The following is an 18,283-nucleotide window of genomic DNA, read 5'->3' as shown; positions in this document are numbered from 1 at the left end:
CTTAGCTACTGATCCACCTTACCAGTCTGTTTATTTGCCTTTTGAGACAGTCTTTTGTAGCCTAGGCTACCTTGAGCTCTTTCTTGGTCTTCCTGCTTTCACAGGATCTTATCACAGACTGTTACACCCTGCACCACACCTGGCTTTGTTGTTGTTTATTTGTTTGTTTTTTCCTGTGGGTTCTGGGAATCCAACTCAGGTCCATGTGCTTAGAAAGCAAACATTTCCCAGTCTTCCTTTTCTTTTACTTTCTTTTTTTTGGGGGGGGGGGGTCGGAATGGTGAAGATAGTTTAATATAGGTTTGAGCTCAAGGATTAAGAAAAAAGAGACACCCAAGAGAAGGTAAGATTCGTGAGAACATGGTGTGTGCTTCTCCAGCCTTCTTTCTTCTTCTTTTTCTTTTTTTTTTTATTGGACTAAGGATTAAACCCAGACTTCCACACGCTAGGCAAGCACTCTGCATCCTGGGTCATAACTGCTTTGTTATTATTACTTAATGGGCTGCCTGTTTGTGCCTTGATTTTTTTCTATTGTTTGTTACAGACAGTTGTGAACTGTCATGTAGGTGCTGTCTCTCCAGCCCCTATATATGGTATTTTATGATCCAGTCTGGTGGGGAAAGGAAAGGTATACATGTCCCCCACAGCAAGTCCCACAGCATGCCTGTGGAGGTGAGAACAGCCTGCTAGAGTCATTTCTCTCCTACCACGCAGGCCATGGAGTTTGGATTCATGAGTTTGGATTCGTGTCTTAAGACTTAGCAACAAGTACCTTAATCTGCTTTGCCATTTCACCAGCCCTTAGTTTAGTTAGTTAGTTAGTTTGTTGTTGTTGTTTTTGTTTTGTTTGGTTTAGTCTTCAGTTTTTCGAGGCAAGGTTTCTCAGTGTAGCCCTGGGCTGGAACCTGCTCTGTAGACCAAATTAACCTTGAACTCAGAGATCTGCCTGCCTCTACCTCTGCCTCCTGAGTGCTGGAATTAAAGGCATGAACCATCACACCTATCTGGTTTAGTTTTTCGGTTTTGGGATTTTGTTTTTTTATTTTGGGGGTTTTTTTTGTTTTGTTTTGGTTTGGTTTTTGGTTTAGTTTGGTTTGGTTTTATTTTTTTGGATTTTTGAGATAGGGTTTTTCTGTATAGCCCTGGCTATTCTGGAACTCATTTTGTAGACCAGGCTGGTCTTGAACTTACAGAGATCCATTTGCCTCTGCCTCCCAAATGCTGGGAGTAAAGGCGTGCATCACCACTGTCAGGCCTGGTTTAGTTTTTGTGTAAGCAAATTTGTCCATTTTTCTTCACCATGTGTTACCTTTGGTACTAAAGGCTGCCTGCCTGCCTTTCTCTCTCTCATGTGTGTGATATACATATGTGAGTGTGCACAGGAATGTGGTGGCCGGAACAGGTTATTGTTTTCCTCTGTCACTCTGCTGTATTTCCTTACTACAGTGTCTCATTAAACCTGAAGCTAGGTTTTTCAGCTGGACTGGCTAGCCAGGATTTGATTGTCTCTAATCACAAAAATTATACTTTTTACAAGTCCTCATGCTTTCAGAGCAAGCCCTCGCATCCACTGAGCCATCTCCCCTGCCCCTGAGGTTTGGGGTTTGTTTGTTTGTTTGTTTATTTATTTAATGAAGGTCAGAGGACAGCCTTCAGGAATCAGTTCTCCTTCCAATAGATAGGTCCTTGGGATTGAACTTAGGTTGTCAGGCCTGAGAGCAGGTACCTTTACCCTCTGAGCCACTTGGAGGCTTTGCGTTTTTGTTTTTGTTTTTTATGTCTCCAGTAGCTCAAGATTTTAAAAACATCCTCCTGTATTTCTTTCGGCTATATGTGACTTTTAAAGTTGTAAGGCTCACCAGGTGGTGGTGGTGGTACACACTTTTAGTTCCAGTACTTGGGAGTACTCTGAGTTTGAGACCAGCCTGGCCTGCAGAGTTAGTTTCAGGACAGCCAGGAATACACAGAGAAACCCTGTCTCCAAAAACAAAAGCAAAAGTTGTAAGTTGTTTTCGTGTGTGTGTGTGTGTGTGTTAGGTGTGTTTGCCTGTGCACTTGGATGGGGAGAGCATCAGGTGTCCTGCTCTTTGACTTTCCACCTTACTCTCTTGAGACAGAACCTCTCACTGACCCCCACAGAGCTGAGATTACTAGAACCTCTCACTGAACCCCACAGAGCTGAGATTACTAGAACCTCTCACTGAACCCCATAGAGCTGAGATTACTAGAACCTCTCACTGAACCCCACAGAGCTGAGATTACTAGAACCTCTCACTGAACCCCACAGAGCTGAGATTACTAGAACCTCTCACTGAACCCCACAGAGCTGAGATTACTAGAACCTCTCACTGAACCCCACAGAGCTGAGATTACTAGAACCTCTCACTGAACCCCACAGAGCTGAGATTACGAGAACCTCTCACTGAACCCCACAGAGCTGAGATTACTAGAACCTCTCACTGAACCCCACAGAGCTGAGATTACTAGAACCTCTCACTGAACCCCACAGAGCTGAGATTACTAGAACCTCTCACTGAACCCCACAGTGCTGAGATTACTAGAACCTCTCACTGAACCCCACAGTGCTGAGATTACTAGAACCTCTCACTGAACCCCACAGTGCTGAGATTACTAGAACCTCCCACTGAACCCCACAGTGCTGAGATTACTAGAACCTCCCACTGAACCCCACAGTGCTGAGATTACTAGAACCTCTCACTGAACCCCACAGTGCTGAGATTACTAGAACCTCTCACTGAACCCCACAGTGCTGAGATTACTAGAACCTCTCACTGAACCCCACAGAGCTGAGATTACTAGAACCTCTCACTGAACCCCACAGAGCTGAGATTACTAGAACCTCCCACTGAACCCCACAGTGCTGAGATTACTAGCTTTCATGCAGCCATGCCCAACCTTTTATCTGGGTGTTGAGGGTCTAAACTCAGGTTCCCATGCTCATTCATCACTAATCCATCTCCTCAGCCTGCTTATTTTTTTATTTATTTCATTTTATGTGTATGAGTGTTTTGTTTGCGTGTATGCCTGCGTACCACATGCATGCCTGGTGCCCACAGTGGCCAGAAGAGGACATTAGATCCTCTAGAACTGGAGCTACTGATGGTTGTGAGCTGGCATGTGGATGCTAGACATAAAACCCAGGTCCACTGGGGCAGCAGCAAGTGCTGTTATCTCTGAGCCATCTCTCCAACCCCCATTTTATTTTTTAGACAAATACTTATCTCACTGTTCCAGTGGTGCTCTTGCTTATTCCTGCATAGAAGTATGCTGTGTTGTTAATGATATTCATCCTCATTATCTTTTCAAACCCTTATTGCTGTTTTGATGGGAAGCGGTTGATTGTATTTGAATAGTATGACTCAATTCTCATATGGAGTCCCTTGCCCAGGCTTTTAGACAATAGTAGCTGCCTCTAAGTGGAATCATTTAGAGGAGTTTTCCAGTATTCATAATTCATCTCTGTCTTCCTGCTTGCTTTGAGTAGAGTTTGCAGAAGAATGTTAAATAACTGCAGGTGTGTGGTCATTACTCTTTTCTGCCCTGGGTGAAATTCCCTCTAAGGTCAGTATCCAGTCCTCTGTTACTCCCCGTGGAAGGAGACCTTCTGACAATAATACGGGTGCTCACTTCTTCTCAGCAATGAACACTGAGCTTTCTTCTTAAGTCTTCCTGGTACCCTTTGCCGTGAGACAACCGTGACTGCTGCTGCTGCTCTGTTTAAAGGTGGGGTCTTCGGTTACCAGGCTGATCTGGAATTTGCTTTGTAACACTGCTGGCCTCAAACTCACATGGGTCCTCTGCCTCAGCCTTCCCTATGCTACAACACCAAGCTTTGTCAACTTTTAAGAAGACTATATTATATTTATAAAGTTTGAGGTGATTCATCAGTGCTGAGATGTGATTGTTTGTAGGGCAGAATCAGTTTAGACTTCTTAGGAGAAGGCAAATGTCTTTTCTTTCTTTCTTTTTTTTTTTCTTTTTCTTTTTTTGATTTTCGAGACGGGGTTTCTCCGTAGCTTTTGGTTCCTGTCCTGGAACTAGCTCTTGTAGACCAGGCTGGCCTCGAACTCATAAAGGTCCGCCTGCCTCTGCCTCCTGAGTGCTGGGATTAAAGGCTTGCGCCACCACCGCCCGGCCCGAAGGCAAATGTCTTAACAAATGTCTTATGTTTGGTTTAGTGATCATTGAAGATGTAGCCCAGATTCAAATACATGGGAAAATGATAGTCTCCTCTTTCTGTTAACTGTGAAACATGAATATTAACATTTGCGATTTTTCTTTTCTATTCCATCTGACTTTCTTTGTGATTTCCCCTTGCATTTTAATTGGGTTTGTATAGGTAGAGGCTGCTTGTTCGTTCCCTGCCACCCAGATCCAAAATAATCACACCGGAAACTACATCAGTTATAACACTGTTTGGCCAATAGCTTAGGCATATTTTTAGCTAACTCTTACGTCTTAAATTAACCCATTCCTATTATTTTGTATTTTACCACGAGGCTCGTGGCTTACTGGTAAGATTCCCAGGCATCTGTCTCCTTTGGTGGCTATATATCATCTCCTCTGACTCCGCCTTCTTTTCTTCTCTATCTGCTTGGAATTCCCACCTTGCTCTATTCTGCCCTGCTATAGTCCCAAAACAGCTTCTTTATTAACCAATAGTAACAAAGCACGTTCACAGCATACAGAGGGGAATCCCACGTCAGCTCTGCTCTACATTTGTAGATTTCAGTACTGCTTTATTTCCCATTGGGGGTCTTTGTGGAGTCTTCTTTCATTTATTGGAATTAAAGGAAAAACTCCTGTATTTATTTTTTTTTCTTGATACAGTGAATCCATGCCTGCTCTTCCTTTTTTTTATTTCCTCATTTCTTTCTTTAAAGATTTTTTATTATTATTTTAAATTATATGTGTGTGATGGTGGTATGTACAAGTGCACTCACACAAACAGGCACATATATGTGCACACAGTATTAAATTATGTATTTATATACTATAAAAGAAACAAAATTATATTGTAAAATATACTAAAAATATTGTGATATATATATATATATGTATATATATTGCAGCTGAAAAATGAACAAAAGTCAGTCTCTATGCTGAGAAAGCTCTTGTCCAAAGTAGGAAACAAAAACAAATATCTCAACTAGAGTCAAGAGAATGCCTCACTGATATGAACAGGTCAGAGGACAACTTTGGGTGTAGGTCCCATCCTCCATCTTGTTGGAGACAGTCTTTTTGTTCAACACTGCAATGCGTGCAGGCTGCTGGCCCAGGGCTTCCAAGGATCCTCCTGTCTCTCTGCCCTCCTCTTGCTCTGAGAGGCTATGCCTGCTACTGTGCCAGATTGTGGATTCTGGGGGTTTGAGTTTAGCTCTTTATACTTGCATGACAATCACCGTGCTCACTAGCCATCTGTCCAGCCCTTGTATTTTATAGATACTATTGTCTCTTTGTTGACACATTTGAGCCATGCTTGCATTTTCTGTGAGAAGATTCTCCTTGTCGTTTACTTCTAAACTTAATGATACTCTTTGTCAGAAACTTCTTTCAGTTCTTCTCAGCACAATGACTGACCGTCTGTCACATGCTTGACCTAGTCTAGCTCTTTATATCCTAGTCTTCCACACTGTGGCCTCCTTCAGTCCCCTACTGCATCTGGTCCATCTTTCATGAGAGGTGTTAGAATGAAGAGGCTAGAGAAAGCCCAAGTGGAACCCCATTCCCTGTTTTTCCCATGGGACTTGAACAAGTAAGTTACTTAGCCTCTCAGGGGATTTTCCTCTTTGTAAAGTGGTTCTTTATTTATTCACCCCGGGAAGCTGTTTGGAGTATGAAGTAACCAGTGAACTCTGAAATGAGTATTACTTCCTTCTCCACTCCTTACAGCACCCAGCCTATATAGTGTACCTTGTCCACACAAGCCTTCCGTCAGCAAGGATTAAGTGAATGAATGAATGAAGATACGGGGTGCTTTGCTTAAAATTTACACCAGGTGGTGGTGACTCACGCCTTTAATCCCAGCACTCGGGAAGCAGAGGCAGGTGGATCTGGTCTACAGAGTGAGTTCCAGGACAGCCAGGGCTACACAAAGAAACCTTGTCTCAAAAAAAAAAAGGAAGAAAGAAAGAAAAAAGAAAATTACTTTGCATTAAATCAGTGACTGAACCTAGAAAGTAAATCTGGGCCCCTGAATGTCCACCATTTGTTCCCACTTGAACATTCACAATTGGTATTTCAAATTGCATTTCATGGTTTCTAGAATAAAGAAGGAACTAGGCTTCGTTTGAACAAAATATGATCCTTCTGTGAAAGACACAGAAGTTTGTTTAATTCATTGGTTATTTAGATACTCAAGTAATTGTTCTCTTTCTTATCTGCCTTGAAGTTTGAAAAATAATAACAAATGGAATCTCAAAGTCAAGTAGAAGATTGTGTAGGTGACAGACAGACTCCACAAGTCCAGTATTGTGTGGGGGAGTTCTGTGTGCGAGTTTTGCTTTGCTCCCCCTGTTGTGTCTCTCATCTTTGTCAGGTTCTTACCATACAAGGTTGTACAGTTCTCCCTGCTTATGTAGTTTAAACTAAGCCATAAAGTCCTATCTTTTTCCTTGTTTTCAGCGGAAGGAAACCTCTGGTTATTTTTGACATTAAGTATTGAATGTTCTTGAGGAACGGTAGAGGGTGGGGTGTATCCTATAAAATAATACACCTTCTAGGAAATTCTTCTCTTCTACATTCTCCCCTAGGACAGCACTTCCAAAGGCCTTGGAAACCTGCTACAGATGATGTACCAAGAGCCAGCGCGATGGTCCTACACATTCCAGACGCTCTCCTTTTTGAGCCGTCTGAAAGTGCAGCTGGAGGCCCCCCCAGGGAGACTCCTACAGGCAGAGAAGTCCGTGCGAGTCTTTGAGAGGTCTGTGTACAGTGACAGGTAAGACCTAACACTGCCAACCACAGATAGCCACCTAAGGGAGTAAACTGTGAAGGGCTTTTAGTAAAGTCTAGCAGCCAGTTGGGAAGGAAGTCCATCTGTTCTGGGAAAGCATGCTCATTCGGGCCTCAGGCTCCAGAGACCAGGCATGGGCTCAGGCCACCAACAGACAAGGCATGGGATGCCTGGATCTGGTCATTGTGGAGAGTTTGAATTTGAATGACTTTGGTGAAAAAAATTATCTGCCTTGAGCCCCATGACTCAAGATGCGACATTCTGTATCTTTATCTGCCTCCATCACTGGAAACACTTGGCTATCAGTTTAATTCCAAGTTAATTAAACTAGTTGCAGCTCTTACTGGAAAGCCTCCTGAAATTAGAAAATGAGAGTTTGTGGGCTGGAGAGATGGCTCCTCAGTTAAGAACATTTCTTGTTTTTCCAGAGGACCCAGGTTTGATTCCCAGCACCTGCATGACAGCTCACAACCATCAGTAGCTCTAGTTCCAAGGGCTCCAACACCGTCTTCTGATCTCTGATGGTACCAGGCACACACGTGATGCATATATAGACATTCAGGCAAAACACCATACACATAAAGCAATAATATAATTTTTTTAAATGAAAGTTCAAGGCCAGGCGTGTTGTCATATGTCTTTTATCTCAGCAGTTGGAAGGCAGAAGCAAGTTGATCTCTGTGAGTTTGAGGCCCGTCTGGTCTACATAGTTCTAAGTCAGACAGGGATGACTACATAGTGAAATCCTGTCTCCGAACAAGGAGGGAAGAGTTCATTTGTAAATGACATGACTATTCTGACTGACTTGAGAATCACCCGAGATATATGGAAGAAACAGTGCCATGTAATCCTTCATTCCAGTCTGCTCTTTAGAAAGTTAAATGTTTACTGTAGAGATGGTTGGGCTCCAGGATTTAGATAGTTTCCATTGCAAATGTGCCTGTCTTTCTCTCTCCTCTCCTGAGCCATACCCAGGCTAGAAAGTTGAACTATATGAACCGTCTAGGATTTTGGAGGCATTCAGACTTGCTGTTTTAAGTTCTAGCCTCTTAGTGTGAGAATCCTCTCAGAGGGAAATAGACATGTTTTCTTAATTAAGGGGCTTTGCTGTTTGATTAAAAAGGGTCCCAGCTGTAGCCCTAGCTGGCCTGGAACCGAGTGTCACCAGGTTGACCTCATACTCGTAGGTGATCCTCCCACCTCTGCCTTCTTGCACATGGCACCATGCATGGTGGAAATGAGTTAAAAACTCTCTGGGTCTTGACATTTCCTTGTAAAAGAGTAGGCAGTTGTGTTGTTACATCATTGAAGCTGCTTTCACCGAAGGGGGACATTTTCAGGTAGAAAAAAGACCTGCTGTAAATTCTAATCTCAAGTGTATTTAGACTTCCCTTCCTTTAGAAATGTATTCCAAGAACTGGAAGTATGGCTCGGTGGTCCTTTTCATGCCTAAAGCATGAGTTCAAGCCCCAGTGCCAAAGGGGAAAACTCATTCCTTTATTTGTTTGATTGGTGTAGGTTTATTGAATATCTCCTACACTCAGGCACCAGGCTGTTCCCTAGGGCAACACTAGTCCTTAGTCCCTGTTCCGGTGAGGATGCTATTTCACCAAGGATTGCATACATGTTCACAAGTGTGTTGTGTATTTCAGGGGGCAGTGACTGAGGGAGGGAGAAGTGCAAGTGTTTTCTGATCAACTTAACAGAAAGAGCAGTGTGGCTTTAGAACAAAGTTCTGGATTGCTAGGTCCTTTAGCCCTGTTCTACCTCTCTGTGTTCTACCCCCACTCCCCCTTCTGCCCGTTACCGCCTGCTATGGAGAAACGGGAAATGCCTACCTCAGGAGAGCAAAAGCCCCTGATAGAGACTTGGTCATTTTTATTTGCAAGATAGAACTTTTGTCTTCTTGCTGTCTTTGGAGAAGCTGTCAGCATTTTTCAAAACTTGAGTTACAAAAGTCACGTGTTTGTCACCTTCAGAGAGCTGAGATAAAACATTCTAGTCTGGGCAAATTCACTTTTAGGGTTTGTAAATTAGCTTCTTCATGGCCTAGGAGAGCAGTTACAGTGACTTAGGACTGTTGGCTCCTGAGTGACAGTCAGTCAGTCACTGAGTACTTAGCAAGTATGATATGCAGTCATCCCCTGCCGTGGGCTGCGAGTCAGGTTGCTTTCCACAGCGACATGGCTTGTGGAAGCAGCACTAGATCAGCCCTTTCAGAGTCACTTTGAAAACCACTCTCCTCAGGGTGACGCTCCAACTTTGCAGTTTGCACATCCCTGAGCCATTCACACAAGGAGTTTGAATTTCATTTCCCAGAAATGGCCAGTTGCTGAGGTTGCCTTAGAAACTGGAGGTCATTGTTGTGGATGTAAACTGTGTTTTGTATCAAGCTTAAAAAGTAGAATTGACCCTTTTGAAGCCATGGTGTCTACAGCTCTGACTTCTCAATTTACCAGATCCTTCTTCTGTTGTGGAAGTGAGCAAAGAGGGAAGTTAGTTTGATAGTTCAGCTTCAGCCTTGTTTGCTCTGGTTGGAAACTCAGCAGAGGAAAGCTAGCTAGGCTCCAGTATTCCCTGGAGGGGAGACTGTGCTCTTGGTCTTGTCGAAGTCAGCTCCAGAGCTAATACCATGGGAAGGCTCTCCCTGTTTCTCAGCTATAAGGCATGATGGCTCAGCAGCTCAAGACTCGGAAGCCCTCATTCCAAAACGCAGTGGGGAAGGGCGGCTTCACCCTGCATTCTCCTGGGCTTGTCTGGAGTCTGCTCTAGCGGTGGGGACTCTGATCAGGTTTCCATGTACATGGTGTGTGTCTTGGCTCATTTCCCTTCTTAGAGCCCCTTTCCTTGTAGTGGGCTCCGTCTGTGAGCTGACGTGTGGGTCTGTGTCAGGTGCTATTTAATCCTGTAGTGCTGAGCGGGACAGGAGCTGGAGAACTCAGATTTCCAAGGGCAGGAGAGATGGTCAGCAATTAAGAACATTTGCTTCTCTTATAGAGGATCCAGACTTTATTCCCAGCACCCACATCTGATGTCTCACAACTGCCTGTGAGTCTAGCTCAGAGAGTCTAGTGCCCTCTTCTGGCCTGCACAAACACTCACATGCATGTGCACAGACCCACACAGACACACACAGACACACACACACACACACACACACACACAAATAATAAAAAAAAAATTTTAAATGATTCAGATTTCCTAAGGACTGATAGGAGCTAGAATGATTAAGTGATTTGGATAAACATGAACAAGACAGTTACTGATTTTTCGACTTTTCTCCCTCTTCTGTCTTTCATCCCACTTCCCATTCTTCCTTCACCCCAATCTCTCACTCAACATTTCCAAACAGGTATATCTTTGCAAAGAACCTTTTTGAAAATGGTTCCCTCAGTGACGTCGAATGGCACATCTATCAGGACTGGCATTCTTTTCTCCTGCACGAGTTTGCAGACCGACTCTTGTTACATGGCTTCATCTATCTCCAGGCTTCTCCCCAGGTAACTGCAAACTTAAAACTTAGATGTCAGAACTACATGAAACATAGGAGATGAACTCCTGCAAGCTTCTTAGTCTATGGGCCTCACCGGTACTCCAGCACCGAGCACCCATCTCCCAGGGGCCTTCAGCAGCTGCAGCAGTATGTTCAAGCAATTGCCTGTATATAGACATAGCCCTCTTGGTGGAGAAACAGGCCAAAACACACTAGGCCATGTTTTTACAGCTCCAGGTTTACAGATCAGACACTCAGACCTGCAGCCAACTGCTTTATTTAGCTGCATGTCAGGTCATGTGAGACTTCAGTGGTCCCTTCTGTTTTCTGACCAGGATGTGAGGAAGGAAAGAATGTTTCCTCCCTCGTCCTAATTTATAACCCACACTTTGGTCCTTGAGAAGGTCCTCAGGCACAAGGACTGCTGCAGTGTGCGCTTTGGCTCTGATTCTGCAGCTTGAACTTTGGAACCAGTTTGGCCCATGGGATGATGTCATGACAGGAGACCTCTGGAGACAGCATTGGCCCGTGGCTCATGCTGATGTAGTAACCTTGGCTAGACCCTGGTGAGCTTTCTACTGAAGGAGTCTTTGTCTGTAAAGTAGAACTCTTGAAAGACTCTCAGTGGCAGGATTCCAAGTCAAAGCAAAGCATTTTTTTTTTTTTTTTTGAGAGAGAGAGAGATAGAGAGACTGCTGTTACTGCTGTCGCAGGTATGGTCAGATGCCAAGAATGCCCATCGTTGCAGAAAGCAAGCCAGCTGCAGCCTGGGGCTGAGCTTGTGGACAGAAGGAAGCCTGGAGGCACCCTGAGTGGAGCTGAGAACAAGAGGGAGAGTCATGTCATGTTGCAGGGGCCCCAAGGAGAGGACTAGAAGGAAGGGGTAGCTAGGAGAGAGGCTGCTGAGTACAGCTGGGGCTGTTTGTACGTTTTTCTTTCTTTTTATTTTTTTTAAGTTTTTGTTTGTTTTGTTTTTTATTTTATTTTGTTGGGGGGAGTATTTGGTTGGTTTGGTGTATTTTTGTTTTGAGACAGGGTCTCACTATGTTGCCCTGGCTGTTCCAGAATTCACTATATGGACCAGGCTGGCCTCAGACTTACAGAGACTCACCTGCCTCTGCTTCTTCCTCCCAGGTGCTAAGATTAAAGGCATGCCCCACATGCCTGGCTGCATTTCTTTGTTCTAATACATTTCCTCCTCCCTCCTCTTCTGACAACTCTTCATCTTTGGGGTGTGTGTGTGTGTGTTCAGTGTGTGTCTACGTGCACGAGTACACATAAGCCACAGTGTTTGTGTGGCAGTCAGAGGACAACCGCGGTGTCACCTCTCTTCTTCACCTTTCCATGGACTTCAGGGATGGAACTCAAGTCACCAGGCTGCTTTGTGCCAGGCTTTTTCTTTTGGAGCCACCAACCAGCTCCCAAATCATGACACGGAGTCTTCTTATTAGTTATGAATGCTCGGCCTAGCTTATATTTCAGACTAGCTCTTCTAACTTAAATCAGTCTATTACTCTTTATCTGCCTTTTGGCTCGGGGCTTTTTACTTATCTTTCCTTTTGTCCGTCTTACTTTCCTGCTTCCCCCAGTGTCTGGCTGGCTTCTCACTCTTGCCTGTCCTTCTGTTTGTACCTCATTCTCTTGTACTCTCCTGTTTATCCCCTCTGTCCACCAGCCCCACCTATCCCTCTTCTGCCTAGTTATTGGCCAGTCAGGTGCCTTAGGCAGACAAGGTGAAACAAATGGAACACACCTTTACATGATTTCACACCTGTCCTTATATTGTTAAACAAATGGAACACATCTTTACACAGTTAAACTAATATTCCACAGCATAAATAAATGTAATACATTGTTACATAGCTAAATATTCCACAGCACTGCTTGGCAAGTGCCTTTGGCTACTGAACCATCTTGCCAGCCCCATCAGGACTCTTGGTATAGTTTAGGAAGTTCCTGGATTGTAATGCAAATCACAGCAGGGAGTAAGAGATTCTAGATGAAATTTGGGGTTTAAATAAAATTGAACTAGATATTAGTAAGGCCTAAGGGCCGAGGAGATTCTTCTGTGAAGTGTTTTGGCTAGCCAAGGCATTGTCTGACTGCTTTCAGTGGTCCTTGTTGCTAAAGAGAAATAGAAGAGGTACACTGTGAGCCAGGCATAAATGATGCACGCCTTTAATCCCAGCATTCAAGAGGCAGAGGCAGGCGGATCTCTGTAAATTCAAAGCCAGACTGGTCTACATAGTGAGTTCCAAGACAGTCAGAGCTACATAGTGAGATCCTGTCTCAAAAAATAAGAAGAGGCACATCGTGGAGACAGGTGGCTTACAGGAAGGTAGTCCCTGAGTGAAAGATGAGCATTTTCTCACAGAGGATAGCAGGATGCGCTGAGGCAGAGTTCTGTGGGAAAGGAGGGCTCTCTAGCAGGGTGGTGCTATGGAGTAGACAGGAAATGCAGTGGAGTCGAGTAGAGGAGGCGTTAGATTTCCCATGGACGTCATAAGGTGACCAGACTGAGAAATGGGTTGAAGGCAGAGGCTGGGGGAGGGGACAGTGTTGACCTAACCTATTCTCAGAGAGGCAGAGGAATAGTGTGGTCATCTCAGGGCCAGGGCAGTAGTGTGGGAGGAGCCGAGAGTAAAGCAAGCCATTCTCCCTTACCTTCCTCCTTAATGCCCTTTGTATGAAATGACAGGGTGCTGTTAGTAATGGTGATTGTCACCAGGGCTGGTTTGTCCCTTTGGAGACTAATTGAAGTATTTCATCTCATATAATGAGACTTGAAGAACTGCTGCAATTTAACATAGACTAAAGAAGGATAATTTATTCGGGATTGGTTTGAGATTTTAGTGCTGTTAGATACAGGAACCCAGGAATGCCAGAGGATATATAGGACATAGGTTCAAGCCAGTGCCTAGCACAACAGACTCCTGACAAATACACACCTCAGAGTCTGTGATACAGGCTCCAGGCCCTGTCCACCTGTCCTCCCCTAAGTTCAAGGAAGTTGGCAGTCACACTAATGATACTAATTGGAAGAGAAATGGCTGGCTGGACCTGTGTTCCGCTACCCCTTGGAGTCGAGAAGAGAGAGTGAAGCTGGCTGTGTGCCTCAGGATTCCCATCCCTGTCTGGGACAGTGCTCAGAGGCTGCATGGGAACAAGTGCCACCTGAGTGAGCAGACCCTTCCACAGTCACAGACTACCAGGCCAGAGTCCCTGCCCTCCCTCTTCTACCCACACATCTTTCCCTGTACATCCTGCTGTGTGCTACCTGTGGGGACTGAAAGGAAGGGGCCAGGAGAAAACTGCCCTGTGGGATGTTTGAAAACATTTGTTAGCCAGGCGGTGGTGGCGCTCGCCTTTAATCCCAGCACTCAGGAGGCAGAGGCAGGCGGATCTCTGTGAGTTCGAGGCCAGCCTGGTCTACAAGAGCTAGTTCCAGGACAGGCTCCAAAACCACAGAGAAACCCTGTCTCGAAAAAACCAAAAAAAAAAACAAAAAAAAAAAAAACATTTGTTAGCTGGGTATAGTGGCGCAAGCTTTTAATCCCAGCACTCAGGAGGCAGAGGCAGGCAGGTTTCTGAGTTCAAGGCCAGCCTGATCTACAGAACGATTTTAAAGCATCCAGGGATACACAGAAAAACCCTGTCTCAAAAAAAAAAAAATATACCAAAATAATGGTGATGATGATAATAAATAAACTTAATTTATTTTTAGCCAGGGTTGTTACACAGAGAAACCCTGTCTCAAAACAAAAACTGTCTTTGTGAGTTCGAGGCCATCCTTGTCTATAAAGCAAGTTTCAGGACAGGCTCCAAAGCTACAAAGAAGCCCTGTCTTGGAAAAAGACACATACATACATACATAAGTAAAATCATTATAACCATCCCAGAAACCGGGTAGTGGTGGCACACTCATTTAATCCCAGCATTTGGGAGGCAGAGACAGGCAGATCTCTGTGAGTTTGAGGCCAGCCTGGTCTATTACAAGAGCTAGTTCCAGGACAGGCTCTAAAACTACAGTGAAACCCTGTCTTGAAAAAAAAAAAAACCCCTAAAATAAATAAATAAAAATAAAAAGGAAACCATGTCAGTAAATTAAAATTATGCCAGCCATAATTATGCCAAAGTAGGACTTTGTCTAGACTTTTTTTTTTAAATAAAAATTTATTTATTTACTTATTATGTATACAATATTCTGTTTGTGTGTATGCCTGCAGGCCAGAAGAGGGCACCAGACCTCATTACAGATGGTTGTGAGCCACCATGTGGTTGCTGGGAATTGAACTCAGGACCTTTGGAAGAGCAGGCAATGCTCTTAACCACTGAGCCATCTCTCCAGCCCCCCTTTGTCTAGACTTTAAAGGGAAGAAAAGTTTGCTTAGTTTGGCAAATTAATAGTAAAAAGGGAAATGCTAACTGATTTTAATAGATCCAGGCTAGTATCAATGGTTGTCTGCAGTCAGTTTGTGAATAATTATAAATAGCTTTTGCAAGAATTGTTCTGTCTTTGCATGTATTTGAAACATGGTTTTACATATATTTTTTAATATTCATTTACTCCAGTTCAGACAGTATTTTTCAGAGGAGAAAATAAAGTAACTTAGCTGAAGTTGCTTGCCTGTGGAAATGCAGCGTGGTTAGCCTCTGAGGAGGCAGTTGCACAGCTTGTAATAGGAAGAGCTCGTGTCTTTTATACATTTCAGAAGATAGAGGAAAGAATGGATATGTGCATAAATTCTGCTTAGAGCATAATCACAGTGGTTGTGAGTGAGGAGAGTCGAGACGCTGGAATCAGGAATATATTGGGAAAGACGGACAGCAGAGTTCCAGGTCAGCCTGAACTAGACCTGAAACTACCTCAAAAACTAAAATAAAACGGGGAGTGGTGTAAAGCAAATTTGATTTCATGGTTTTGTTTCCTTAAGGGAAAGGGGGAAGAGTCCTAAGTCAGTGGGTTAATCTACCCATACTTTCAGGATACTTGACATTGAATACTGAAATGTTTGGCCAGGCAGAAAGAGGAACAAGGGCAGTTCAAGCAAAACAAACATTTGCAGCATAGGTTTTGCGGTGTGAAGGAGCTTGGCCTATCCCATAGGAAGGAGGCCAAATCTGCCTAAGCAGTGAACAAGGGGGAGCTAAGGAAGGTGAGGACAATGTCGTCTAAGGGGTGAAGGAGACACAGTCCTCAGAAGCAGAGAAACTCAGACTGTAGGCGGAGGCAGACTCTATTCTGCAAGGGGAAGGGAGCGGGGAGTTAGTGTCACGGCTTGTTTTGTTTCATGTTATCTTTGATCCCATGCAGATGCTTCAGTTAGTATGAAAGATGTTTTCAATCGCTTGCCACTTTATAAGTAGAATGGCACTCACAAGCCAGGCATGGTGGTATATGCCTGTAATACCAGCATCTGGAAAGCTGAGGCAGGAGGACAGCAAATTTGCAACTTTTTGAAGCCTGTGGTTTTGTCTGTAGCTGGCAAAGAGCCTATGGAGCAAAGTATTTTAAGCAGGGACAGAAGTACCATAGAAGACTGGAGTGAGGGACAAACTGGGAGGAAAAAAGGCTTTTGCCAGAATTGTAATGTGCCTTACCTAAGAGCAGCCTCTCAACTACCTGTGGGTGGGAAGAGGATGGAGAGACTGCAGCTCTCACATGACAGCTGGCTGGCTCTCTCTCTTCATGCCCTTCTTCACCTCCAGGACACAGAGGCAGAAGGCTCTGGAATGTCCAGCTGAGAGGCCTGAGCACCAGGGCAGAGGTGAGAGGACAGAACCAACTAGAGATTAGACTCTCCTGGCTTGTTGGTGTGATTGGGAGGAGGAAAAAGAAGGGTCGTGTCAGGTCCCCAGTGTGACTGACGGGGAGAATGGTGATTGCGGTTAACCAGCTGAGGCTGCTCCAAGGAAGAGCAGTCTGAGGTAGAGGTGGACAAAATGGTACCAGTGCTCTGAGTAAGAGAACAATGGTACCCAAAGAAGACACAGATATTTTGTGGGTTGCTTGGCCCTGTAAGACAGAAATGTAACAGCTGGGGGATTGTCTTTTAGGTTTGTTTGGAAAGACTGTACCAGAGGGCCAGAGAAGAAGAGAAGGGCATTGAGCTGGCCTATCTTGAACAGCTGCATGGTCAGCACGAAGACTGGTTTATTAACAAGACTACCAAGTGAGTATGTAACAGGCAGGCAGAGGCCCCCCCCCCCCCCCCCCGCGCCACGCTGAGCACAAGTCGAGCTCACAGCCCAGAACCGCAAGGACACAGAGGAAGTGCCCCACATCTGTCAGCTAGATGTCATGTCCAATACAGCCCATGCGTCCCAGGGCTGTGTGGTAGGGTCTCTCTCCCCCATTCCCTTCCTCCCTTTTCCCTAGATTGTACCCTGTGATGAATGCTTGTCATAGTTGACTTAGGATGGAAGGCTGAAATTTTCTGGACAAATGTCCATTTTAATTGACATTTTTAGTTTTTGCCTGTCCTCTTTCAGGCTTGGTATGTTCACTTCAGTTGTTGGAATGTTGACATCAATAGCAGTTTCAGGACTAGAGAGACGTCTCAGCCTTTCACTTTGCAGGCAGTTTTATTGAGGTCTTTCAGAAATACCGTCTGTGGGCAGAGTCCTCAGGCTCTGAGTGATCAGTGTGGTAGGAAAGTGACGTTACCTGGCATCTCTGCCTTCTGCTCTAGGCTCCACTTTGAAGCTCTGCAGCATGTGCCAGTGCTGGTGTTGGACGTCAGTGAGGACTTCTCGAAAAACGCTGCCAAGCAGGAAGAGCTCATGAGCCAGGTGGGCAGACCCTCGGCTTTCCGGGGTCTCTTTGTCTGTCCTTTGCTTTGCACTTCAAATTGCATTGCACACTTCCACACCTTGGGATCTTATGCAAGTTACAATAATTAAATAATTAAAACCCAGCTCTAAGTGTGCTGGGTTAGTAAGATTCAGTGGGTTGTCTCTTAGCATCTGCTGGCCAGCCGACTTCCCCCCAAGGTGTTCTAAAGTGAGGGATGGAAGACATATGGGTTCTCTGCCTAGCTGCCACTTGGTGCCGTCTGACCCTGGGCAGCTCATAAATGCTTGGGACTGGAGACACATAGACTGAGGGGGTGTGGAAACTGCAGTGTGACATTAGGTCTTCTTTCCCTGCAGGTCAACACCTTTATGAGGAACCTGTAAGCAATAATTAGACGTCTTGGCTCTGTTCTGGTCCCGTCTTTCTGAAGCTAGCAAATGTTGACCTTCCTTTCATCCATCTTGTACGCACATCCCCTGGGCCCCTCAAGCATCCCCAGACCCCACACACTCGGGTGTGCACTGTCTTCATACTGCTGGTTTTTGGTTTTGTTTTTTAATCCCAAGCACTTTAAAAATAAAACCGACTTAAGTTTGTTTTTCTAATCCAGTTGTTCCTTTATTTCAGGATAAATGATGCCTGTTCTCAACTCCATAGAGATACCAGTTTTCACCTAAGAAAAGTCTTAGCTTTTCTTGACCAACTGCTCCTGTGTCCAGGGCAGGGACTGTCCCAGAGCCAATCAAGCCCTGCCTTACATGAAGTGGGTCCACCGTGTACCCCAGAATGGAGAAACAGTGCATACTCCAAGAGCTTTAGCTTCTCCTCTCCACTGTTCCAAGTACTAAGAAGGGATGGGGAGTCAATCCCAGTCCTGGAGCTAAAGAATTCGCCCAGAAGACAGGGAGAGAACAGCCTCTGACGTTTAGGGTGTGGCTGTCCCAGTCTTCTGCGTACCTTAGCAGTGAGCTTCAGACAGCACTAAGGCACAGAGACCACAGCAGCAAAGACAAGTGTG

The 18,283-nt window shown here is 44.8% G+C and overlaps 1 protein-coding gene across 3 annotated transcripts in view; it reads left to right on the top strand.

The window, feature by feature from the left end:
* Dguok (deoxyguanosine kinase) overlaps positions 1–17,870 on the top strand; it is a 30,859-nt gene extending 12,989 nt beyond the window's left edge. For 2 of the 3 annotated variants that reach the window (XM_041638590.1, XM_041638609.1), the window contains 5 exons: positions 6,774–6,961; positions 10,329–10,476; positions 16,527–16,642; positions 17,162–17,261; positions 17,622–17,870. In XM_041638590.1, the coding sequence (XP_041494524.1) occupies positions 6,774–6,961; positions 10,329–10,476; positions 16,527–16,642; positions 17,162–17,261; positions 17,622–17,648 (579 nt within the window). In that variant the 3' untranslated portion in view covers positions 17,649–17,870. The remainder of the gene's footprint in view (positions 1–6,773; positions 6,962–10,328; positions 10,477–16,526; positions 16,643–17,161; positions 17,262–17,621) is intronic. The other variant, XM_041638599.1, reaches the window with a different exon arrangement.
* The last annotated feature ends 413 nt before the right edge of the window (positions 17,871–18,283 follow it).

This window comes from Microtus oregoni, unplaced genomic scaffold (genome assembly GCF_018167655.1).
Source record: "Microtus oregoni isolate MIOR12 unplaced genomic scaffold, Mior012 000002F_ref0000024, whole genome shotgun sequence".
NCBI lineage: Eukaryota > Metazoa > Chordata > Mammalia > Rodentia > Cricetidae > Microtus > Microtus oregoni.
The sequence above is the reverse complement of the archived record's forward strand: the minus strand, read 5'-3'. Positions and strand labels throughout refer to the sequence as shown.